General features: G+C 43.2%; 1 protein-coding gene across 2 annotated transcripts in view; it reads left to right on the top strand.

The window, feature by feature from the left end:
* Positions 1 to 26439, top strand: part of LOC109865652 (striatin-like) — a 94527-nt gene that overhangs the window by 25457 nt on the left and 42631 nt on the right. For both annotated transcript variants that reach the window (XM_020453983.2, XM_020453982.2), the window contains exon 2: positions 25356 to 25459. In XM_020453983.2, coding sequence (XP_020309572.1) covers positions 25356 to 25459 — 104 coding nt within the window. The remainder of the gene's footprint in view (positions 1 to 25355; positions 25460 to 26439) is intronic.

The raw sequence follows: 26439 nt of genomic DNA, 5'->3' as shown, positions 1-26439 counted from the left end.
AACACAACAGTTTCCTTGGCCTCCTGTTTGACTGACACTAGAGAAGCTTTTTGGACTTCGCAATACCTCACCATTGATTGGCTGATGTTTTTGGCGGCATAATCGGACTGCTTCCACAAACGCCACCACTTTTATTTTATTTCAACACACCCTGTGCAAGACTTCACTGTAGAGCTAACCCCGGCTGGCTGTCTATGATCAGCTAACCACAGCTTTCATCTTCTCGTTCTTACTCACTTAACCACCTCGTAATGGTTGCTGGGTAGCTCAATGCCCACACTGTTGCCCCGTAATCCTTGGGAGTTGATTTTAGTCAGCCGCCGCGAATCAAAGGTATAGCGGGCACTTTGTGCCTATGTGACCCGCTATGAAACGCTGGTTAAGCTCCCACTTCCTGTCTTAGCATAGTAAGCTAGCATAGCAATGTTGCGTTCAATCTGTGAGTCCTGGCTGCTCTCTCAGGCAGAAAGACCACAGTGAGTTTTTGGTGCCTCAATCCAAGGTCAGCAGTAGCAATGTGTAATCTCAATTTTGGCTAGGGATAGCCTAGTGTATGAATGTATTATGGAGTCTGGAATCAGAATTGAGCAATTGCTTTGATTCTTCTGCCATGAGCTGCAGAGGTTACTGAACATAGAATAAAATGAAGTGGCAGTCAATATAAGGTAGTCCTTCAACACTTAATGTTGGGTGTTGTCGTTCTGTGTTAAGGTAACGGAAGAATAATGATCTGACAGTGTGTTGATTTCCTCCTTTTACTGCTGCACCATATGTTGTAACACCTTACATTCTTTGTAGGAGACTAAATCATAGGTTTTCTTCAAACTCTGTCTGCTCTATTGTAGTTAATGAATGTACTTAACAACATTGACTTATTTTGGAAATGCCAAAGACACCAATTTGAAGGCATAGCTCTTAAAAGCCCTACAGGATAGGCTAGATCAGCTACCTATATTAGGTGTGTGTGTGTGTGTGTGTGATTTTGTTTTTGTGCGTTTCAGGCATACACTCCACTGAGCTTCTCGAGCATCAAGGAGAAAAACGGAACGTACTGTTTTAACAAGCATTCAGTTCCTTACGTCAGCATAGCAGCTCCTTTTCCCAAGGGCCTTGTTGTTTTCGCTCATCGAAAAGGGGAGTATTTGAATACACGTGTTTTGCAAGTGCGGCCAGGCCCAATTTAATGCTAATATGGCGGTGCCTGCTAAGCTGAGCGAACTGGCCAGGGAGCGGGGGCTTTATTCCGCAAACATCATGGTCTCGCTGAGCCAGACCTTACGTCATGTCCCCCCCCGGCAGCTTAGTTGGACTGCGACGATCAGAAATGAAAGACCCTGACTTACATGTAATTGGGGCTACATAAACCCCACAACCCCCAGCCCACCTCGACCCCCTTGACATTGCCTCCATGCTCCATCCACAGCTTAGTGGAGCAGCGAGTATTTACAATTACAGACCTTCCCTGCTTTCCAAATTGTCTAGTAACTGTATACTCGTACACTCCTCCCCATGCATTTAAAAGCATTGGGTTGGTATCAGCATGGGCTAGAGGGAGTTTACACCGTATTTCTTCCACCTTTTTTAAATCTATGAAGGGAAGGAAGCATGTGCACACTTGGGCAGAAGCGTAGAGGATTGGGACGCAATCGACTTGTATGTAATGGGGTTACACACTTTCTACACATGATTATTGGTTCCCACTCGTCGGATGGTCCTTCTGTTCTGTGCAATACAGTACAATACAGCATCTCTCTTGTATAAGGCAGAGGGAACAAGCGACGCGTGAGCTTAAAAGGTCAGGCCATCAGTGGGCGCAGACTGTCTGGCATCAGTTTAGTGTAGTCAGTTCCTTCTTTCACTTGTCTACTTGCCTCCAGCTCAGATAGTCCACTCCAATAAAACTCTACAGCCAAAGAATGTCAGCAAACGAAAAGCTTCCTGGGTTTACTTCGTTTGTTCAGTGAGCGGCATGTAAGTTGTGCATATTTACATGTAGGCCTAGTCTTTGCTCTTTATACTCTTCCTAAGCTCAAACACACATCTGCAAGGGCTTTTCCTTTTCCTCCTCCTCTTTCTCCCCTTTTCTCCCTGCCCCGGTCTCTGAGAGTTTCGCTGTTCTAATTAAAGAGCTTATGCCCTCAGAAGTGTGCGCATGTCAGCGCTCACCCCCCTGTGGGGTGGGCCAGGGCCGCTGCATCACTCCGTTGTTCCTGCCATTCCAGAAGCATCGCTCTTGCCGAGCTAAACGCAAAAGGCCTCATTTGAGTTTACGCTCCACTCCTCCCTTCCTCCTCCTATCTAGTAGTAGCGGTTACTGTGGAGCTGAGGAATTTGGGTACATCACAATGCCAGTGCTGTGGGTATCCAACTGAAGGTAGTCCCCACAGGCACCTGTGTGTGTGTGTGTGTATGTGTGTGTGTGTGTGTGTGTGTTTGAGGAGAGAGAGAGAAGAAGAGAGTGAAAGATTGTTGAGAAAAGTCATTATTTGTAAGAGCCAAGTGATTTTTTTTAAATGTATTTTTCCCCCAGAAGGTTTCTGTGTCCTCTGATGCTCCAACATAGAGATACTTTGCATCACTCCGGTGTAACCACGTATGGTTTACAGGAATGCAGACCATCCACACTGTCTAGAGCAGAGATCTGGATCTAGTCAGGCAGATCTCATGAAACACATCTGTGATTACAAAACAAACCTGTACAGGAAAGTACTGAAGACATGCATTCCCTCCCCATTTGAGTTACCAGAGCTGATGAGGTTTTGGTGTCGGCATGTTAAGGTTTCCACGGTTACCTAGGTTTTGCATTTCTATCAAAGGACCCACAAGTACAAATGTGAAGTTCATTGGAGCATATCAATTTGGGTGTCAAATGAAAGCTAAGAGTCTATATTTTGGGGAAATAAAGCCATAGATACATTTATCTTAAAAATCAGGCATAAGTAAAGGATTTGATTTCTGGATAAACAGGAAAATGGGCCTTAGAAAACATCTACCAGAAAACGTATTAAGTATCAGAAATACATCAAAACATAATGTTGACGTAAAGACTTCTGATAACAACACTTATTTTTAGTTTTGGAGAATTTGTTTACCTTCTGTAAGTTTAAGAAATATTGTCTTGTGCCTAGTAATTCCGTTAACAAAAACCCACACATCTTTAAGATATTTTCAATGTTCTCTTCCTCATGAGGCGGGAGGATGTTGGTAATGGTAGACCTACCAATTAATTATAATGATTTTACTGATATCAATTTTGTTCATGAATTGTTAGGTGATTACAACTTGTAATTCCAATACCAAATTGGTAACAGAATTGACAAATCTGTAACGGAATTACTTAAACTGAGTTGTCTACAATGGGAAATCATAATGTTTTTTTTTTTTACTGCTATGTTCGGCTCGTAACTTTTTTCTTTGTCTTTCTGTTGTCTTTTGGTGAAACCAAGTGTGTTAAAACAATCTGAGTCTGGACAAGCCCTTCTTGTCTCTCTCTGCTTCTCTTTCTCACTCTCCAGTTAGTGTCACCACTTCCGGGTCTTACTGACGCCAACCTAAGAGCCCACTCTTTCCATTTACCTTAACAAACATCCTCACCCACTGAGCACCGACTGACACCGGACGTCCATGGATGTTGAAATTTGGTCAGTCCTCACTTGATGTTAATGTCTACAGACGGACTGGACTGGAACAAATCTGAACCTATCATAGACGTGTGTTTCACAAGTTTGGATAGTACAGTGAGTAGAGTAGAGTACAGTACTGAGTACTAGTGATGGGGGGGGGAATCAATACATTTACATATTATTTGTGACGATATATCATTTTCACAATACTGCAATATTATTTTGTGCTAGTTTGCTGTACCTGCACCAAAACTCCAGTATTTTTCCTTCATAGACTATTTGTTTTCTCATCTCTCTCTCGTCCCTCTGCAGCAGGCTGATGGTGAGCAATATGTTTGAAACGCAGTAAAATCACAGTATCGCAATACATATCGAATCGCAGTACATATTGGCCCCGATTATCGTTATTGTGAGGTCCCTGGCAATTCCCAGCCCTACAGTACAATATACTGTACTCTACTCAGTAGGGCTAGGACTTGCCAGGGACTTCACAATACGATACTATTACGATACTTCCGTGCCAATATACACTACCATTCAAAATTTTGGGGTCACTTAGAAATGTCCTTGTTTTTGAAAGAGAGCACATTTTTGTCCATTTAAAATAACATCAAATTGATCAGAAATACAGTGTAGATAGATACTTTTATTGTTGTAAATTACTATTGTAGCTGGAAACGGCTGATTTTTCTTTTTTAACTGTTTTTTTTTTTTTGTCTACATAGGCGTACAGAGGCCCATTATCAGCAACCATCACTCCTGTGTTACAATGGCTGATTCTGATCAGTGTTAGCTAATCCAAGTTTATCATTTTAAAAGGTGAATTGATCATTAGAAAACCATTTTGCAATTATGTTAGCACAGCTGAAAACAGTTGTCCTGATTTAAAGAAGCAATAAAACTGTCCTTCTTTAGACTAGTTGAGTATCTGGAGCACCAGCATTTGTGGGTTCGATTACAGGCTCAAAATAGCCAGAAACAAAGATTTCTTCTGAAACTCGTCAGTCTATTATTGTTCTGAGAAATGAAGGCTATTCCATGTGAGAAATTGCCAAGAAACTGAAGATCTCGTACAACGCTGTGTACTTCTCCCTTCACTGAACAGCGCAAACGGAATCTAACCAGAATAGAAAGAGTGGGAGGCCCCGGTGCACAACTGAGGAAGAGGACAAGTACGTTAGTGTCTAGTTTGAGAAATAGACACCTCACAAGTCCTCAACTGGCAGCTTCATTAAATAGTACCCGCAAAACACCAGTTTCAACTTCAACAGTGAAGAGGTGACTCCGGGATGCTGGCCTTTTAGGCAGAGTTGCGAAGAAAAAGCCATATCTCAGACTGGCCAATAAAAAGAAAAGATTAAGATGGGCAAAAGAACAGACACTGGTCAGAGGAACTCTGCCTAGAATGCCAGCATCCCAGAGTCTCCTCTTCAATGTTGTTGAGACTGGTGTTTTTGTATTTTTTGTATTATTTCTTGCCTTGTTAGCCCAGAAAAACTTAAGTGTTATTACATACAACTTACCAGCACTACGACCAGGAATACGGCTTTCCCAAAGTGGGTCCTTTGTCTGCACCTCCCAGGGCATTTGAACTGATTCCAGAGGCCGACCCAAAACTACGCCGTTGGAGGGTGCTGGAGCGGTCTTCTAGTGAGGCTTTGGATGTGTGCACATCACCCAAAGCTTCCAAATATATTACTTGCTAATGTCCAGTCCCAAGTTAACAAAGTCAACATAATTAGGGCAAGAGTTGCTTTCCAAAGAGATTTCTGGGATTGTAACATGCACTGTTTCACAGAGACATGGCTAGCTGGGGACATATGCTGTCGGAATCCGTACAGCCAACAGAATTTTCAGTGCATTGCGCCGACAGGAACAAACATCTCTCTGGTAAGAAGGGTTGTAATTGTAGCTGGGGATTTTAACAAAGCTAATCTGAGAACAAGGCTACCTAAATTCTATTAGTATTTCGATTGCAGTACACGAGCGAGTAACACTCGACCACTGCTACTCTAACGTCCTCGATGCATACAATGCCCTCTCCCGCCCTCCTTTTGGGAAATCTGACCATGACTCCATCTTGTTGCTCCCCTCCTATAGTCAGAAACTAAATCAGGAAGCGCATGTGCTTAGGTCTATCCAACGCTGGTCTTACCAATCAGATTCCTCACTTCAAGATTGCGTCGTATGACGCAAGACTGGAAGCTTCAAAAGGAGGGTGGTGCTTGGAATCATTGTTCTTCCTCTGTCAACCATGTTTACCTGGAAGAAAACACGTGCCATCATCATTGCTTTGCACAAAAAGGGCTTCACATGCAAGGATATTGCTGCCAGTAAGATTGCACCTAAATCAACCATTTGTCGGATCATCAAGAACTTCAAGGAGAGCTGTTCAATTGCTGTGAAGAAGGCTTAGGGGCGCCCAAGAAAGTCCAAGTGCCAGGACCGTCTCCTAAAGTTGATTCAGCTGCGGGATCGGGGCACCACCAGTACAGAGCTTGCACATTGAGGCAAAGAATTTTGGAGGATGGCTTGGTGTCAAGAAGGGCAGCAAAGAAGCCACTTCTCTCCAGGAAAAACAACAGGTACAGACTGATATTCTGCGAAAGGTACAGGGATTGGACTGCTGAGGACTGGGGTAAAGTCATTTTCTCTGAATCCCCTTTCCGATTGTTTGGGGCATCTGGGGAAAAAACTTATCCGGAGAAGACAAGGTGAGAGCTACCATAAGTCCTGTGTCATGCCAGCAGTAAAGCATCCTGAGACCATTCATGTGTGGGGTTGCTTCTCAGCCAAGGGTGTGGGCTCACTCACAATTTTGCCTAAGAACACAGCCATGAATAAAGAATGGTACCAACACATCCTCCGAGAGCAACCTCTCCCAACCATCCAGGAACAGTTTGGTGATGAACAATGCCTTTTCCAGCGTGATGGAGCACTTTGCCATAAGGCAAAATTGATAACTAAGTGGCTCGGGGAACAAAACATCGATATTTTGGGTCCATGGCCAGAACTCCCCAGACCTTAATCCCATTGAGAACTTGTGGTCAATCCTGAAGAGGCGGGTGGACAAACAAAAACCCACAAATTCTGACAAAATCCAAGCATTGATTATGCTCGAATGGGGTGCCATCAGTGGCCCAGAAGTTAATTGACAGCATGCCAGGGCGGATTGCAGAGGTCTTGAAAAAGAAGGGTCAACGCTGCATATATTGACTTTTTGCATCAACTTAGTGTAATTGTCAATACAAGCCTTTGACACTTATGAAATGCTTGTAATTATACTTCAGTATTCCATAGTAACATCTGACAAAAATATCTGAAGACACTGAAGCAGCAGACTTTGAGAAAATGTATGTGTCATTCTCAAAACTTTTGGCCACAACTGTAATTCCTTTACCAGGTGTAAATCCACTTCTCTTAATTTAGTTCAATAACCAAAATTATATATTTTTTCAAACTCAAGGTGCCTTGTCATTCGGCGCAGATATTTAAAAGTGTTAAGTTCTTCCGCTAAATTCGTTTTTGTAAATTCTTCAATTTAAGTTGTTAAAAGTAGTAATTTTGCATAGAGTTGTATGATTGGTTAACCTTTTTGAAATAAATGTTTTTTGTTTGGCATACATTTTAAAGTGATAAAACCGAGTCCAAGCGTATTTCCCTTACCATGGAATTGCCCTAAGGTTACTGGTCCTCAGCCCACTGCCAAATGGTTTAATTTAGTTTTAAACTAGTTTGGATTTATCACATGTAGGCCTATAGATATGACTTTGTATACCGGCTGTACAAATTTAGGCATGGTCTTTTTGGTGTAAGCTTTTTGTACCTGCTGCAATACTTACAACTGAATGTGATGGCTTTGCCTCCGAGCTAGAGCTGATGCTCTGAGTAAGCTACTGTTTGTCATGCACTGTTTCCTCTCTCACGCGGCACATCCTTTTGTTCCCCTCTAGTTCTCTCTCTTCTTCCCTCCTTCCCCACTCTCTCGATTTAATCATCTCCATCATCTGCTCCAGATTTTGATGAGGGGGACCCACCCCCCAAGGAATCTGTTACTGCTCACTTTATATCCTGAAAATTCCTGACTTTCTGGAATAGATATGTGGCGGAGGGGTTACTCATTGCCACCAGTTAGAAGTTTGGTTACAGAATAATTTTATGTTTGGATGATGTATGTCATGTTAGGCAAACAGCATTATAGGGCTGCCTTGCACTTCACCGGATTCAACCTAAAGTCTTGCACTCCACACACAGGAGGTGGGGCTGACATGCTGGTTATGACAGGTTACGACAGGTGCCCAGCTGGAAATGACCACAGGGATATTTCGTAACCCATACGGCAGCAGAAATGTCATGATTCTTCTGGGATTCATTCTGCTTGTCTGGTGATGATCATTAGAATGTCACTAGTCTGTGCCCATTTACTCTGTGTCCTTCGTCATCAACTATGCATCCAGCCCCAATCGAAGATCTACTATGCTTCCTATGCTTTGGGCTATTTTCCAATGCATGTAGGTCAGCTTTTAGACATGATCACAAATCTCCTTATGATGAATAACGTATAAAGAAGCACGTCAAGTAGAAACTTGAACACTGCTCTACGGAGTTGCAGCAGTCTATCAGTCTTTTCATTTAAATGAAATGTCAAAAGGCACAAAGACTGTTGGAAGGATATGAATCAGACTGTCATTCACATTTTTGCTACTTCCGTCCCTTCATGTAGAGCAGCAACAAGACGAAGGGAATTTTTAACAAGTGGGTTACCCAGTTTTCCTGCATGTAGGCGAAGGCACCTCCACATGAAGGCCCCACTGCCAGCATACTCTTTTTTTTATTTTTTAGGATGAGACAAAGCCTGTGCAAGTACCCTAGGGCCAATAGTTTTTTTCAGTAATCCATTTTCTTACTTTAAGAGCACAGCTATATGCTTTCACACATGGGTGTGGGGAGATGTGCCCCTTTCTGTCCAATGTGATAATTTATGGACAATATCTTTGTCCATTTAGGGGACCCTCTTTTGGTAGAGCCCCACAGGCAAATGTTTAATATAACACCTTTTAGGAGCAGTAAACCATGGTTCTTAATTTAAGTGTTATATAGGCCTAATTTAATCAAGAAGATGACTTTTGGATGGCTTTCTCTAGTCACTTTAAAATAACTAGAATACTAAGGCCTCAACAAAGGGGCTTCCTGAATCCATACAGAGCAGGAGCATGTGCCCAATGATTCTATTTTCTGGGTTACTGTTTTCTAGCAAAGTCGTCTAACTAGATCAGTGACTCAACTATGACATAATGAGATATTTTAGAATCTGTTGCTGTTTTGAGTTGTTCCTACAGCAGTGGTGATAGAGAGACGTGGCTTATCATTGGAAGACCTGCTCGTCTGCCTTGTGCCTCTGCCTCCACAAAAAAAACGTGTCAGTTGCCTTGGTAACCTTGCACATTAGATTGCCAGGGAGGCAGGCTTAGTATCATCATGTGGGTGAAGTTGAATGCTGGGACACTTTTCTATTAGTGGATGAAACATCATACACCAGGAACATTAGGAACACCTGCTCTTTCCATGACAGACTGAGCAGGTGATTGCAGGTGAAAGCTATGCTCCCTTACTGATGTCACTTGTTAAATCGGCTTCAATCAGTGTAGATGAAGGGGAGGAGACGGGTTAACGAAGGAGTTTTAAGCCTTGAGGCAATTGAGACATGGATTGTGTTTGTGTGTCATTCAGAGGGTGAATAAAATATGTAAGTGTAAGCAAGATAAAATATGTAAGTGCCTTTTTGAACGGGTATGGTAGTAGGTGCCAGGAGCACTGGTTTGAGTTTGTCAAGAACTGCAACCCTGCTGGGTTTTTCACTCAACAGTTTCCCTGTGTGTATCAAGAATGGTCTACCACCCAAAGGAAATCCAGCCAACTTGACACAACTGTGGTAATTGGAATCAACATGGGCCAGCGCATCCCTGTTGAATGCTTTTCATACGTTGTGGAGTCCATGCCCTGACGCAGTTCTGAGGGCGAAAGAGGGTGCAACCCAATATTTTTTTTATTTGACCTTTTATTTAACTAGGCAAGTCAGTTAAGAACAAATTCTTATTTTCAATGACGGCCTAGGAACAGTGGGTTAACTGCCTGTTCAGGGGCAGAACGACAGATTTGTACCTTGTCAGCTCGGGGCTATGAACTTGCAACCTTTCGGTTACTAGTCCAATGCTCTAACCACTAGGCTACCCTGCCGCCGCCATTAGGTGTATTCCTAATGTTTTGTACACTATGTATAAGAACATTTCTATATACTGGGGCATGATCAGAATTAGCTGTGCTGTATTTCCGAGCAGCCATGGTAACTGGCAAGAAGCGGCAACCTCACAAGACTCACAAACTGGATAATGGCTATAGGATATTGTTTTATTTCTCACAATAGTTGGTTAATACAATGTTGAGAGCTCAGTTTGCCTGAAAGTAATGTGCCTATTACTGTCTTTTTGACATCATTTGGAATTCTCTATGCCTAAATCATCTTTGGGCTACTTGTTATAAAGTTTGCCCCCAAATAATTTGTACACTTAGCGTTTTTTCAGTCGAAGCACGTAATTGCCTGGAAATGCACTTTGACAACGGATCAGTGTGCTCAAAGGCACAGCAGATTCCCTCTAGTTAAGTCACTTCTGGATAATCAGGGCACAAGCTTAGAATTAAGAAGTCTGAGCAAACACACATTTGCACTAGCACACACAAACATGTATGCATGCACACATGCACGCGCACACAGGCTCGCTTTCTCTCACTCACATACTCAAAACATGTCAGCTGGCAGTCATTTTCACCGTACACAAACAAGTACAAGAAGCCAAGTATAAGGAAAAGGGGGGAAATTATGAGAAATTAGCCTTAAGACAAGGCCTACTGTGACATCACTCCAGAGGCCTCTGCCTGGGTCAGCCTCCGACCTAACTGCGCTAACCGCTGTGGCTCTCATGCAGGCTCTCACTGAGCTGTTTGCCCTCGCTGTGTAGCTTCAAACCATGCGGAGGTAAACAAAACAAAACGATAAAGCTCCTGTCTTGAGTGATTATGGTTTGGGAAGAATTATCAAAATAAGAAGATGCGCTATCGTTAGAAGGGATGAATGTAACTCCTCCTACTGACTTCAACTGGGATGCTAACTACATAATAATTCATTAGAAGTTATTGGATTTATATAGTGCTTCTCCAGAGCTGAAAGCACTTTACATAGTACGGGGGGAAACTCTCATCCTCCACCACACAGAAAATAAATGAGTTTAGTTGAAACGTTGCCTTGAAATGAGAGTGGGTAATGCAGCTAAGTTAGGGTGGAGGGGCTAGGGCTGTGTCTTGAGTTGTTTTAAGAAGGGAAATTGACAGTGACTGCTTGGAGAGAGGAAAAGAGGGCATTGTTGAATTTTGGGCCGTATCCCCAGGGCTACGGAGGGAGGGTGGGTGGTGGGTTGGGGGTGGTGTTCCCCGCTGCGATTGTGTTTGGATGCGTGTGAGCTGGCCGCATCATACCGCTCCATTTGGAAACTGTGGTTGTCTCGCAAACAAAAACTGGCAGCAAGAGAGAGAAGCTTAAGGCAATGGAAGATGTGTACTCTTAAGCGGAGAGGAAACTGGGAAAGAGCAGATGTAGGAGCAGATGTTGGGGAAAGGGAGCAAGGCATTTGGGGGAAAAATTTCTACCAAAGCTGAATCACAATGCCTACCGCAGGTACTTTTACCCACCGGGGCACCTCAGTATGTCATGTTGACACTGTGTCATCACTTTGTAATGCGTTATTGGCCCATGTGCACCAACCAATCCAGCCTCTCCTTACCATCTGGTCCTGTGTGGCTCAGTTGGTAGAGAATGGTGCTTGCAATGTCAGGATTATGGATTCGATTCCCGGGGCCACCAATACATCAAATGTATGCACACACGTCTGAAAGTCGCTTTGGATGAAAGCGTCTGCTAAATGGCATATATTACTAGAATGTGTTCACTGGCGCATAATTGCATCACTTGAGCATCGGCACTTAAGAAGTCAATTTTAGCCTCTATATTAAGATTATTCACCTTTTTTTTCCCCCTCATTCCCACAGCTATGCTAGTATCGTACGTCAGATATCACAGTCAGTGAACACCATTTTGAAATGTCGCTTTTGGCATTAAATCGGATTAACAGATGGAGTATTTTAAGACGTCTCTCATTAACGAGTCACGAGTGCGCAGTCTGCGCACGTCCTCGATGAGGGGAGCCAGCCTGGGTTTTATATGCGTGGAATCCCCCCCCCTCCTTTTCCCAGGTGGCTTGTGCTATCTGGGATGCCTAGAATCAGGCCAGAAGGCTTAAAGCGAGAGATGGAGAGGCTGAGAGACTACAAAAGATCAAGAGAAAGAGATTGAGGGACAGAGTTAAGGAGAGATATGGGGAGAGACCGAGTGAGAGAGGCGGCTAGAGAAAGATAGAAACGGAAAGGCTAAAGAGTGTGAGACAGAGGGAAAGCGAGCAGGAGAGGGCGGCATCCAGAGACACACTGGGAGACCGAGAGAGAGATGGGGACAGAGAGTGACAGAGGGATAGAGAGAAAGAGGAAGGCCCAGCCTGGCTTGACACTGACCAGGGCAGACATTTATCACCTAATTAACAAGCGTCTCATCTGCATTCTCTCCACCATGCCAGCAAAGCCAGGGGTATGGGGGGACTCACCCCGCCCAGGCTAAATGTACACTAGCCACAGTGCTTTAGAGGCATGACCCTTAGAGCCTGCCACAAATGTTGCCTGTTCCCAAAACCGTTTGTTCCAAGTTGGCCAGACAACACAAACAAATATCTGGGATCAGGCTAGTCTGAACAGGCTCAGGATATGATTCATGGCATGTTACAACATAACATTGAGTTAAAGGTAAAATTAAGTTAGATTAAATGAAATGTTACTAACAAGTCCTTAACCAACAATGCAGTTCAAAAAATAGAGTTAAGAAAATATTTACTAAATATACTCAAATCAAATAAAGTAACAAGAAAATTACATAATAATAATAATAATAATGAGGCTATATACAGGGGGTACCGGTAGCAAGGCAATGTGTACGGGTACAGGATAGTCGAGGTAATTTGTAGCTGTGGGTAGGGGTGAAGTGACTATGGATAGATAATAAACAGCGAGTAGCAGCAGTGTAAAAACAAAGGGGGGGAGTGTATGTCAATAGTTTCACTACCTTCTAGCGCCTTACGGTCGGAGGCCGAGCAGTTGCCAAACCATGCTTAATGATGGTTTTGGAAACGTGGGTGAACGGGGAGTAGAGGGGGCTAAGCACGCACCCCAGATGGACCCCTGTGTTGAGTATCAGCGTGGCAGATGTGTTGTTGGCTGCTCTTAACACCTGGTGCCGGTTCTTCAGGAAGTCCAGGATCCAGTTGCAGATGGAGGTGTTTAGTCCCAGGGTCCTTAGCTTAGTGATGAGCTTTGAGGACACTATGGTGTTCAACGCTGAGCTGTAGTCAATGAACAGCATTCTCACATAGGTGTTCTGTTTATCCAGGTGGGAAAGAGCAGTGTGGCTTGCATTGAGATTTCGTGTTCTTTAGATTTGTTGGGGCGGAATGCGAATTGGAGTGGGTCTAGGGTTTCCGGGATGATGGTGTTGATGTAAGCCATGACCAGCCTTTCAAAGCACTTCATTGCTACCGACTGAGTGCTACAGGTTGGTAGTCTTTTAGGCATGTTACATTTGCTTTCTTGGGCACATGGACTACGGTGGTCTGCTTGAAAGATGTAGGTATTACAGACTCTGTAAGGGAGAGGTTGAAAATGTCACTTGCCAGTTGGTCCGCGCATGCTCGGAGTAAACGTAATCCGTCTGCGGTCTTGTGAATGTTGACCTGTTTAAAGGTCTGGCTCACATCGGCTACGGAGAGCGTGACCACACAGTCGTCTGGAAGAACTGGTGTTCTCATGCATGCTTCAGGGTTGCCTACTTTGAAGCTTGTATTGAAGGAATAAAGCTCATCTGGTAGGCTTGCGTCACTGGGCAGCTCGAGGCTGGGTTTCTCTTTTGTAGTCCATAATGGTTTGCAAGCCCTGCCACATCTGACGACCGTCAGAGACGGTGTAGTATGATTCAATCTTAGTCTTGTATTGACGCTTTGCCTGTTTGGTGGTTCGTCTTTGGGCATAGCGGGATTTCTTATAAGTGTCCGGATTAGTGTCCCGCTCCTTGAAAGCGGCAGCTCTCATATTCCAGTCTGTTCTAGCAAAACAGTCCTGTGGCATAGCTTCTGCGTCATCTGATCCCTTCCGAATTGAGCGAGTCACTGGTACTTAGGTCTTGATTACTAAACATTGGTTTATTGTATGCACACCCACACACAGGCTTTATTTGCCCTGTTAACTGAAGGTGTACCCAGCCCCCGGAGTCACGGCCATCTAGATGGTGGAAACAGTACAGGTGCATACAACTCTATTTCCAGGCCATCAGACTGTTAAACAGTCACCACTAGCCAGCCTCTGCCCAGTACCCTGCCCTGAACCTTAGTCATTTTTTCTAGCCGGCTACTGCCCGCTTACTCTACCCTGCACCTTAGAGACTGCTGCTCTATGTACATAGTCATTGAAGACTGGTCACTTTAATAATGTTTACACACTTTTACCCACTTTATATGTATAAATTATTTGCAAAGTATTCAGACCCCTTGACCTATTTCTACAACTTTGAGTCCATCTGTGGTAAATTCAATTGATTGGACATGATTTGGAAAGCACACACCTGTCTATATAACATCCCACAGTTGACAGTGCATGTCAGAGCAAAAACCAAGCTATGAGGTTGAAGGAATTGTTTGTAGAGCTCCAAGACAGGATTGTGTCGGGGAACAGATCTGGGGATGCGTACCAAAAATGTCTCCAGCATTGAAGGTCCCCAAAACCACATTGGCCTCCATCATTCTTAAATGGATGAAGTTTGGAACCACCAAGACTCTTCCTAGAGCTGGCTTCCCGGCCCAACTGGGCAATCGGGGGAGAAGGGCCTTGTTCAGGGAAGTGACCAAGCACCCAATGGTCACTCTGACAGAGTTCCTCTGTGGAGATGGGAGAACCTTCCAGAATGACGACCAGATCCGCAGCAATCTACCAATCAGACCTTTATGGTAGAGTGGCCAGATAGAAAGCAACTCCTCAGTAAAAGGCACGTGAAAGCCCACTTGGAGTTTGCCAAAAGGCACCTAAAGACTCTCAGACCATGAGAAACAAGATTCTCTGGTCTGATGGAACCAAGATTTTACTCTTTGGCCTGAATGCCCAAACATCTGGAAAAAACTGGCACCATCCCTACAGTGAAACATGGGGGGTGGCAGAATCATGCTGTGATGATGTTTTTCAGCGTCAGGGGCTGGGAGACTAGTCGGGATCGAGAGAAAGATGAATGAAGCAAAGTACAGAGAGATCATTGATGAAAACCTGCCCCAGAGTGCTCAGGACCTCAGACTGGGGTAAAGGTTCTCCTTTCAACAGGACAACGACCCTAAGCACGCCTCAACACAGGAGTCGCTTCAGAACTAGTCTCAATGTCCTTGAGTGGCCCAGCTAGAGCCCAGACTTGAACCCGATCAAACATCTCTGGAGAGACCTGTAAATAGCTGTGCTGCGATGCTCCCCATCCAACCTGACAGAGCTTGAGAGGATCTGCAGAGAAGAATGGGATGAACTCCACAAATACAGGTATGCCAAGCTTGTAGCATCATACCCAAGAAGAATTTAGGCTGTAATCGCTGCCAAAGGTGCTTCAACAAAGTACTGAGTAAAGGATCTGAATACTTATGTAAATCTTATTTTTAATACATTTGCAAAAATGTTGAAAAACCTGCTTTTGCTTTGTCATTATGTGTAGATTTGATCTGGGGGGAATTTTTTTTAAATTCAATTTTAGAATCAATCAGTCAATCAAATGTATTTATAAAGCCCTTCTTACATCAGCTGATGTCAAAGTGCTGTACAGAAACGCAGCCTAAAACCCCAAACAGCAAGCAATGTACGTGTAGAAGCACGGTGGCTAGGAAAAACTCCATTGAAAGGCCTGAAACTAGGATGAAACCTATAGAGGAATCCGGCAATGAGGGGTGGCCAGTCCTCTTCTGGCTGTGCCGGGTGGAGATTAGAACAGAACATGGCCAAGATGTTCATAGATGACCAGCAGGGTCAAATAATAATTATCAGTGGTTGTCGAGGGTGCAACAGGTTGGCACCTCGGGAGTAAATGTCAGTTGGCTTTTCATAGCCGATAATGGAGAGTATCTCTACCACTCCTGCTGTCTCTAGAGAGTTGAAAACAGCAGGTCTGGGACAGGTAGCACGTCCGGTGAATAGGTCAGGGTTCCATAGCCGCAGGCAGAACAGTTGAAACTGGAGCAGCAGCACGACCAGGTGGACTGGGGACAGCAAAGGGTCATCAGGCCAGGTAGTCCTGAGGCATGGTCCTAGGGCTGAGGTCCTCTGAGAAAAGGAGAAAGAGAGCGAATTAGAGAGAGCATAATTAAATTCACACAGGACACCGGATAAGACAGGAGAAATACTCCAGATATACAGACTGACCCAAGCCCCCCAACACAAACTATTGCAACATGAATACTGGAGGCTGAGACCGGAGGGGTCGTGAGACACTGTGGCCCCGTCTGACGATACCCCCGGACAGGGCAAAACAGGCAGGCTATAACCCCACCCACTTTGCCAAAGCACAACCCCCACAATTGGCCCAGCGTCATCCGGGTTTGGCCGGTGTCGGCCGTCATTGTAAATAAGAATTTGTTCTTAACGGACTTGCCTAGTTAAATGAAGGTAAAAAAATATATATATATATATATATATATGAGTGGCTAATTTGAAGAATCTAAAATATATTTTGCTACGTTTTTTTGGTTACGACATGATTCCGTATGTGTTATTTGATAGTTTTGATGTCTTCACTATTATTCTACAATGTAGAAAGTAGTACAAATAAAGAGAAATCCTGGAATGAGCAGGTGTCAACTTTGACTGGTACTGTACATAAAATAAATGCACATTCCATAAAAATAAAGAAATGTAAGAAATATATCAGAACTAGCAATGTCAGAGACCGGGAATATAAACAAACAAACATCTGCAAATCTGTTTTTGACCAATAAACATTGATTTGAATGTACAGCATAACATTTGAATTAGCTAAACTAATATGAGCCTGATGTCCGGTTAGGTATGTTTTAGTACACAAGTTCGCTAAATTTGCTCTATTAGCTGAACGTGTTTCTTGTTAGTGATTTTTAGCATGTTAACTCGTTTTGAGTACGTTTTTAAATCAGATCAGGCCATTGATGACACTGTGAAAGTCTGTTTACTGGGTACACAAGCTAGGCTTACATTTAGACTTCGCTAGTTAATGTTTTTAGCTAATATTCAGAGAATTGACTAGTAGTCCAGCCTGAGAACAAAGTTGCAAAACTCAACTATTCAGCCCCACAAAGTTTAGTTTAAATATTTTTGCTGTTATTCAAAATACATAAATTATGAGCTCTACAAAGTCCAAATGGCTTAGAATAGAAGGACGCGTAGTCTAAACCTGGGTTGAGTTTTTGGACCAAAAGGGGCTTGTTTTGGCTGAAGTGCTTGGTATGTCAGTGCATTCCGGTGTCAATTGGATATGTGGGGGTTGAAAGCCCTGTGGCTCTCTACAATGCACCAGGAATGTGTGGACAGCCAAATAAACGGCCATTTTGGAGATGAATAGCACAGATAATGGTCAACCCTCGCTATCAGCAACTGGAATTCGCTGTAAAGTTTGGAGTGGAAAGGTCCTTCTGATTTTGGTTTTTGTGAGGGTTTTACGAGATAGGGTTTGATCAGTGAGCGTGTGAAGTATACTGCGAGTGTGTTTTGTGGCCTATTATATACAGTCTCACTTCAACTGAAGTGTTTAAATAGGACTATTCTAATTAGACTACATTTTCTGCTAATTAAAAGTTATTATTAATTATTAACATTAAATACTTAAAGAAATATTAATTTTATTGCTCAGTTGTACAATATACCGAGAAGAAAAGAGCGTTTTAGGGTGTGCGTGCGTGGGTGGTATTGATTTATTTGGCTGGTTTAGCAAAATGTCTCATCTCTATACGGCCCGATACTAGTCCTAGAAAACTGTGTGTGTGTCTGTATGTGACTCACTGTGTGTGTGTGTGTGTGTGTGTTATTGGGGAGGAAAACAAATCCTTTTTGTGTTTATCCTTAATTGGATTAGTTATGATTAGAGTGCTGTCCCTGTGTGGCCTGGCACAATTAGCCCGTTCACCCCAACGACAGATCCGGGATCGGTTCTGCCTATACCAATCCTAACCTTAACTATTACAAGGTGATAAACAAGAATGGCCCGGATCTGTCCTTTTTTAAATGCGACTTTCACAAACACTCACTCGGTGAGTTCATCAGTCAACCATAGCATTATGTCATGAATCAGCTGACCAGCTAAGATGCCTGAAAGCAGTTAAAATAATCCAGATCAAAACAAACAACAGGAAATGTATCGCAGTTGAGTAGCCTTAGACTTTATAGAAAACAGGTTCCGGTACTGGTCTACTGTTAAAGGCATGAGTGCATCCCAAATCGCACCCTATTCACAAAATAGTGCACTTAAGCCCTATTCAGCTTTAAAGCCACAATCGGCACAACTAAATGAGCACCTAGCCAAATAATGTGCAGTTATTTATGTTCTTTTGCTGGCCTTTGTTTCACCCTGCTCCTGTGAAAGTTTGTTAGATGTGCATCCACTTTATTTTTACTGATGGCTTATTTATAGGGATGCACGATATATCGGAATCGGACGATATTACCTAAAAATGGCAATGTCGACGTTGGCCTGATGTCTAGTTTAACGCCGATATGCAAAACCGATGTCATAGCTGACGTGCATACCTAGATAACGTAGGTACAAGACTTAATGACGCCATGTAAAGATAGCGCTACACGTGCAACACAGCATTCCTAACCTAGCCCACAATGTCTGCTGTGTGGATCAAGCAGTCAACAAGTCGAGCAGTCATTTGAAAGAGTAAGACCAATTTCAGTGAAACAACTCAAAGGCAATCCATTAACGCCAAGATAATGGAATTCAGTGCCCTTGACATCAACCGTTCTCTGTTGTGGGTGATGTTGGCTTTCGCCGACCGGTTGAGCACCGGTACACACTACCACGTGTGCTATTTTTCAGATGTTGCCCTTCCGGAGTTGCACAGGAATATCATCACTGCTATTAGCTTCACGATTGACATGTGGACCAGCGATATCAGCCCCATGAGCATGCCGTTGTCTGACAGCACATTGGGTCGTCGAGGATTTTGTACTGAAAGTCGCATTGCATGCTCATGAATGTGCTGGTTCTCATACCGCTGCTGCCATTTCAATGGCATTTGAGAACATGTTTGAAACATGAACACACTAGCTAGCTCCATTCAAACAACTTACTGGAGAAATAAGCTCATCAACTGCACCTGCAGCAGATGTGATAGCCTCTGTCATGGCATTGAAACACCTGCTCAACTAAACTGCCAACACAGGCTGTGAACAAGCGATTTGGTGACATTCTCTCTTTACTGTATCTCCACTGTGCTCGATGCTATGTACAGACAAAAAAACAGGGTTTACGTTACATACACAGCTGGACAAGACGGAAATGGACACAGTAACAATGCGCACCACTTGAAGAGAGGCCACGGACAGACAGCTGAAACTTCACTGCTTGACATGTATGATGAAATCCTGGTTGAGAATGAAACGACTGAACAACGAAACAGCACAGCAAGTAAGTGAAATAAATGGGTTTTGATTGTTTTCCTGGTAATGGGGACATAGTGGTTCTTCCTTAAAGTTGCAAGCTTACACCGCGGGACTTAGAGGTCACCAGGCTTACCCAGCGTCACGGCTTCATTGCTCCAGACCACTGCACGGGGGAGAGTGCATTTGGGTCTCAAGGTTTTTATATGACAAATCATATCGAGTGGTTCCAATGACGAATTTGACTCGAGCCACCCATCTCTGGTAACTTTCTTCAGCAAAGATGGCTGACAAAGCATTACGGTGGAGGCAAATGTAAGTAGTTAAAACGTCATACCGAGTCAAGTAAAAATGTACATTTGAGAGGAATATGTTAGTTAATGAAGAGAGAATTGTTTGTGCATATTTCTTTGTCAAGGTCAATTTACGAAAATCGCGATTTAGTAAGTTATGTCATAACACCTGAGTATGAATTTGTAATTTGTGGTGTTTAATCTTTTAGGGACTCCTGAGAGAATATACCTAGCTAAAGCATTTACTGCAAATTGAATGTACAATTGTTTTGCCTTATTTGCCATACAATACAGCTGAAGTAACAAACTTAGCAAAAAAAGAAAGTCTTTCAAAGATAATTTGTAAAAATCCAAATAATTTCACAGATCTTCATTGTAAAGGGTTTAAACACTGTTTCCCATGCTTGTTCAATGAACCATAAATAATTAATGAACATGCACCTGTGGAACGGCTGACAGACGGTAGGCAATTAAGGTCACAGTTATGAAAACCTAGGACACTAAAGAGGCCTTTCTACTGACTCTGAAAACACCAAAAGAAAGATGCCCAGGGTCCCTGCTCATCTGCATGAACGTGCCTTAGGCATGCTGCAAGGAGGCATGAGGACTGTAGATGTGGCCAGGGCAATAAATTGCAATGCCCGTACTGTGAGACGCCTAAGACAGCGCTACAGGGAGACAGGACGGACAGCTGATCGTCCTCGCAGTAGCAGACCACATGTAACACCTGCACAGGATCGGTACATCCGAACATCACACCTGCGGGACAGGTACAGGATGGCAACAACAACTGCCCAGTTACACCAGAAACGCACAATCCCTCCATCAGTGCTCAGACTGTCCGCAATAGCGAGGCTGGACTGAGGGCTTGTAGGCCTGTTGTAAGGCAGGTCCTCACCAGACATCACCGGCAACAATGTCACCTATGGACACAAACCCACCTTCGCTGGACCAGACAGGACTGTTCTCTTCACTGACGAGTTGCGGTTTTGTCTCACCAGGGGTGATGGTTGGATTCGCGTTTATCGTCGAAGGAATGAGCGTTACACCGAGGCCTGTACTCCGGATCTCAATCCCATTGAGCAAGTCTGGGACCGGTTGGATCGTAGGGTTAGGGCTAGGGCCATTCCCCCCAGAAATGTCTGGCAACTTGAAGGTGCTTTTGGGGAAGAGTGGGGTAACATCTCACAGCAAGACCTGGCAAATCTGCTGCCATTTTGTTCAGGGACACATTATTCCATTTCGGTTAGTCACATGTCTGTTGTACTTGTTCAGTTTGTCTCACTTGTTGAATCTTATGTTCATACAAATATTTACACGTTTGCTGAAAATAAACGCAGTTGACAGTGAGAGGACGTTTCTTTTTTTGCTGCGTTTAGCTACCTAACTATTTATTTGCTTAATGTGTAGTGGAGGATAAAAATAACTGTATGCTTATGGATGTGTAGCTAGCTACAGTGTGAGGCTGATCTGTGTATGGACCCTAAAACTTTAGGTTCTGAACTAATATTCATACCAATCTATGAACCTCACCACTTCCTTACTTCATTTGCACACACTGTATACAGATTTTTCTATTCTGTTATTGACTATGTATGTTTATCCCATGTGTAACTGTGTTGTTTTTGTCGCACTGCTTTGCTTTATCTTGGCCAGGTCGCAGTTGTAAATGAGAACATTTTCTCAACTGGCCTACCTGGTGAAATAAAGAAAATATTTTTTTTAACTCAGCTGTCATAGTTGTTGTATTGACTTCAAGTCTGAATGGCATTAATGAAGCCTATGGATTGAGTAGAATGTAATAACTTTGTGCCAGGGATGCAAGTCCTATATACATGTACTGTAGTTATTACCACACATGAGATCCCCACATTGTAGCCTGTACATTGAATATATTCACTGATCATGTACTCTACCTTGGCAAATAAAGGTGCGGTTCAGGTACGAATCTCTGAGACATTCTTTTTTCAGTCATATTCAGCACCAAGTGTATCAAACTCCATTCTTTGAGTGATGCTCTGTCTGCATGTACAGTTGAATTCAGAAGTTTACATACACTTAGGTTGGAGTCATTATAACTTGTTTTTCAACCACTCCACAAATTTCTAGTTAACAAGCTATAGTTTTGGCAAGTTGGTTAGGACATCTACTTTGTGCATGACACAGGTAATTTTTCCAACAATTGTTTACAGACAGATTATTTCACTTATAATTCCCTGTATCACAATTCCAGTGGGTCAGAAGTTTACATACACTAAATTGACTGTAAAAAATCCAGAAAATGATGTCATTGCTTTAGGAGCTTCTGATTGACATCATTTGAGTCAATTGCAGGTGTACCTGTGGATGTATTTCAAGGCCTACCTTCAAACTCGGTGCCTCTTTGCTTGACATGATAAAAAACGAGGAAGGAAAAGGGAGAGGGGTGTAGAAGACAAAGGAAAATGGTAAAACAGAGGAGCAGGGAAGACAGCATATTATTAATGAATTACAGTGCTACCCTAATATTCTCTCAGTTCATCACAATTACATAGTGTCTTTTGCAGTGTCTCCTAACCAGACTTGGACTCCCAGTCGGTCCGAAGGTTATCTTAAGAGCGGGTGAGGTGGCGATGACGGGACTGGCTTCCTCTCTCACGTCAAAACATACCTGCAGATGAGAGACAGATGAATAGAGTGAGAGAATGATTAAGCTTTGTTTTTCTTTTGTTCTAACACAGTCAGTCATCATAATCATCAGGAGGTGAAATGCAGAACTGACCTTGGATCATTAACTCTGGGACTACTGCATCTCTCTATTTCAATGTAAAGCGTCTCTTTAATAATACTTCCCGTATAATATCCCTTATAACAAATCATGATAACATTGGCTAGATAGATGCATGTGACAATAGCAGGATCTTATCAAGGATAGCGTCACAAATGAATACATAAATACCACTTGAAGCTTGATGAGTTGATCATTTGAATCAGCTGTGTGGTGCTAAGGCAAAAACAAAAATGTGCACCTCTGAGTCCCCATTCCCAGGACTGAGAACCACTGCCCTTCGTTGGTACCTCTTAAACTGCAGACAGGCTTTCACAGCTCTCTGTATCTGAGAACAGAGAACCTCACACGAAATAGACTACACAAAAGTACATGCTCTATCCAGAATAGCCTACTCTCTCACTTTGACAGCTGGGCCTGCTATCATTTCACCCTCCTCCAAAAAATACAAATGTTTGCCATTATCAAGAGTGGCACTTTGGCTAAAACAATATCCTACGTAGTGTGGGAGGACTGCACCTAAAAACGATGGAGACTCATAATTAAATGAAGAGCGTGAATGTATATGTCCTTACCAAAAGACGAGGAGTCAGTGGTAGGGTTCACATGACGTTGCAGCACAGCAAGATTCTCAGTAGACGGGGCATGGGATGTCAGGAACAGTGACCCCATTGTCAGTGTTTCCAGATTATCCTCCTGATAATGCAGGTCCTCCACCTGCTGAATCTGGAATGCTCAAAATAAACATATGTATTAGTGATTATACATTTAGCAGCAACAGGGGCTTAATAGTCCAGTGAAAATGGCTGCGTGTTTGTGGTGTAAATCTTAAAATTAGCAGCTGACATCTTAAGTTAAAAAAAAAGAAAAAAGAATGCATGTTGAGACAGGTTCCATGTACAACAAGACAGGCAGAGAGGAAGACGGAAAAATAACACAACAGTTTAATTACCTCTGATTGTGGACATTTTTGCCAGCAATAAAGCTTCCACAGCCTGTTCCTTGTACAGTGAACATACATCTGGCAATATCTACATTTTAATAGCTGAACAATGGACTATTCAACCTTTACTAAAGAATAGTCTAATAGCCGAACTAGGTGTGAGGGGGAAAAAACGTCCTATCACCGACCGGATTTGCCCTAACGACCAAGCGGGAGTTAGAGCACTGATTGTGCTTTTGGGTCCCAATGCACTTCGGCGTCTCTAACTGGCAATGAATGGGCAATATAAACCAAATAATAAACTGATAATTGTGCACGACTTCAAATGAAACAAGCAGGGAGCAGGTTTCGAACCTGTTGAATATGGCCGGTGTCTGTAAACGTAAAAAAGAAAAGTGTAATTAAATTGTTTCCAGCAGCACAGTTTGTCACCAACGCTCTGGTTAACATGAAAACGACCTAACCATCTCTGCTAGGGTGAGTAAAATGGTCAGTCTCATTTGTGTCTGGAAGTAGCTAGCCAGTGTTCGCTTGTGTGCTTGACTGCCGTTGTAAGATCAGAACACTCAAATCAACCCTGCCCCTCGGCCTGAACATCTAGTGTGTGTGCTCCAAGAGTGAAACGGTCTGAATTTACTCAGAGGGTTTTTCGTTTGTGATAAAATAGATACACCATAATATTAATCTAATTAAGCAAGTACCAGTCAAAGGTTTGGACACACCTACTCATTCCAGGATTTTTCTTTATTTTTACTATTTTCTACATTGTAGAATAATAGTGAAGACATGGCAACTATGTAATCAGTAAAGAACAAATTATTATTTACAAGGACAGCCTACTCCTTCCTCCCCGTCTTGGAATGGAACCCCGGTCTCTCGTCAGGTCCGCACGACACAGGGATTCTTTAGCTAAATAGCCCAGTACTGTACTGCCAACCATCATGTTATCCAGCGCCATATTTTCCGTTCCATCCTAACAGAAACCCAGAGGGTTTTTCATTTTTCATGGAATAGAAACACCATAATAATTACCAGTCAAAAGTTTGGAGACACCTATTCATTCCAGGATTTTTCTATATTTTTACTTTTTTCTACATTGTAGAATAATAGTGAACTATTATTCATCACAACTATGAAATAACACATGGAATTGGTTAAGAATAAATTCTTATTTACAAGGACGGCCTACTCCTTCCTTCCCATCGGGTGATTTAAACCCCAGTCTCCCGCATCTCATAGATGCCCTCCGGTGGTCAAGCTAGCAATAACTTGCATTAACAGAATAAATGACTTGTCAATTAGATAACGTGCCACAGAATGCTGCAGCAGCCCGCAAGGTGTGCCGCAACTTTTAAAGGAGGAACCACTGTACATAAATGCCAACAAAATAACTTGTTTGTGTGGTGTAACCTTAACTAGGCAGTTAAGAACAAATTCTTATATACAGTGACGACCTACCCCGGCCAAACCGGGACGATGCTGGACCAATTGTGCGCCGCCCTATGGGACTCCCAATCACAGCCGGATGTGGTATAGCCTTGATTCGAACCAGGGACTGTAGTGACCCCTCTTGCACTGAGATGCAGTGCCTTAGACTGCTGTGTGTGTGTGCTAACTATTTAACTGTACTAGAATGCTTAAAAGGCTGCTAAAATTGCAAATATTGGTTATCGGTATTGTTTTTTTTTTGGCAAGGAAGATATTGTGTATCGGTGCACCACTACTTACATACATACCTTCTTTTGTCTCTCCTGGTCTAATGTTCACCTTGAATTAAACGCCTACAGTCACTGGTACTGATACTACTACTGGTACTATTGCAATCACTACTACCACTACAACTTACACTGCCATAAAAAGATAGCTCAGCTGAAGCAAAAACACGTTTTTCTTCAGGAAATTGACCTTTTCGCTCTTCTCTCCTCCAGGCCCAGATAGCCTTCCTGCAGGGTGAGAGGAAGGGCCAGGAGAACCTGAAGAAGGACCTGGTCAGAAGGATCAAGATGCTGGAGTATGCCCTCAAACAGGAGAGGTGAGGACCACATTACACTCAACTACACCACACCTTCAGTCTTTATGGTAGGGACGGGCAACTCGGGGGGGGGGGGGGGGGGTGCGCTGCGCTGCGTGAGTGTCTACTGGTTGATTTTTCTGTTTAGCGCATACATTTTTTCTGTTTTGCGCGTACCCTTCTCACACTGTCATGCTGAACCATACTGTGCTGGCTTGAGTATTTTCCTTTCAAACTGTCTTGCGCAGTACTGTTCTAGAACTACGGTGGATGCGTAGCCAGGCCAGCACAGAACAGGTCAATCTGGCTGGATTCAGGACGGGAGTGCCAGTTTCCCAGATCTAAATCAGACAAAAGCCAGCAGACACTCAGAAGGCCTCCAGGACTGGAGTCACCCATCCCTGCTAAATACTGTCCGGATTATGTCAACATAGCTATACATCATAATCTGCATGCCAAACATAACTGTAGGAGCTCTGTCATTTTTGAAGCATGTAGTATGCTAGCTATGATCAATACATTTTCATAGACCCAAAATCCCAAGGGGGACTCATCTCTCACTCAATATCTTTCCCCACAACAACAGGCTTGCTACAGTGGTTCTTCCTTTAAAAATTATGAGCTTATGCCGCGACCGTTAGTGGTAGATGTTGGTATTCCGTCATTGTAGCACACTATCACAAGGGGGAGTTATAACCCTGATCTATCGGTAGTCTAAACTGTGGCAATTAATGGAGCAGTTTTCAGTCTGAGAGTCTCTCCTCTTGCATTATCAGGCAACAAAAAAAAAATGTTGGTCCTGGAGTTAAGAGAGAACTTGGGTAAATACAATGGGGCAATTTCACGTAACATGTGGTCTGACAATTTTCGAAAAATAGACAGTGGGCTTTTGGTTTCTTTCCCTATAAAAACTGAAATAAAGTTAAGTAACAAACTGGCTTTATTTACAAATTAGTACGAATGTCTCATCCCATGTTCAAGCATGGCCTTTTTACCTGTAT

The sequence above is a fragment of the Oncorhynchus kisutch genome, linkage group LG20 (assembly GCF_002021735.2).
Source record: "Oncorhynchus kisutch isolate 150728-3 linkage group LG20, Okis_V2, whole genome shotgun sequence".
Lineage (NCBI taxonomy): Eukaryota > Metazoa > Chordata > Actinopteri > Salmoniformes > Salmonidae > Oncorhynchus > Oncorhynchus kisutch.
The sequence above is the reverse complement of the archived record's forward strand: the minus strand, read 5'-3'. Positions and strand labels throughout refer to the sequence as shown.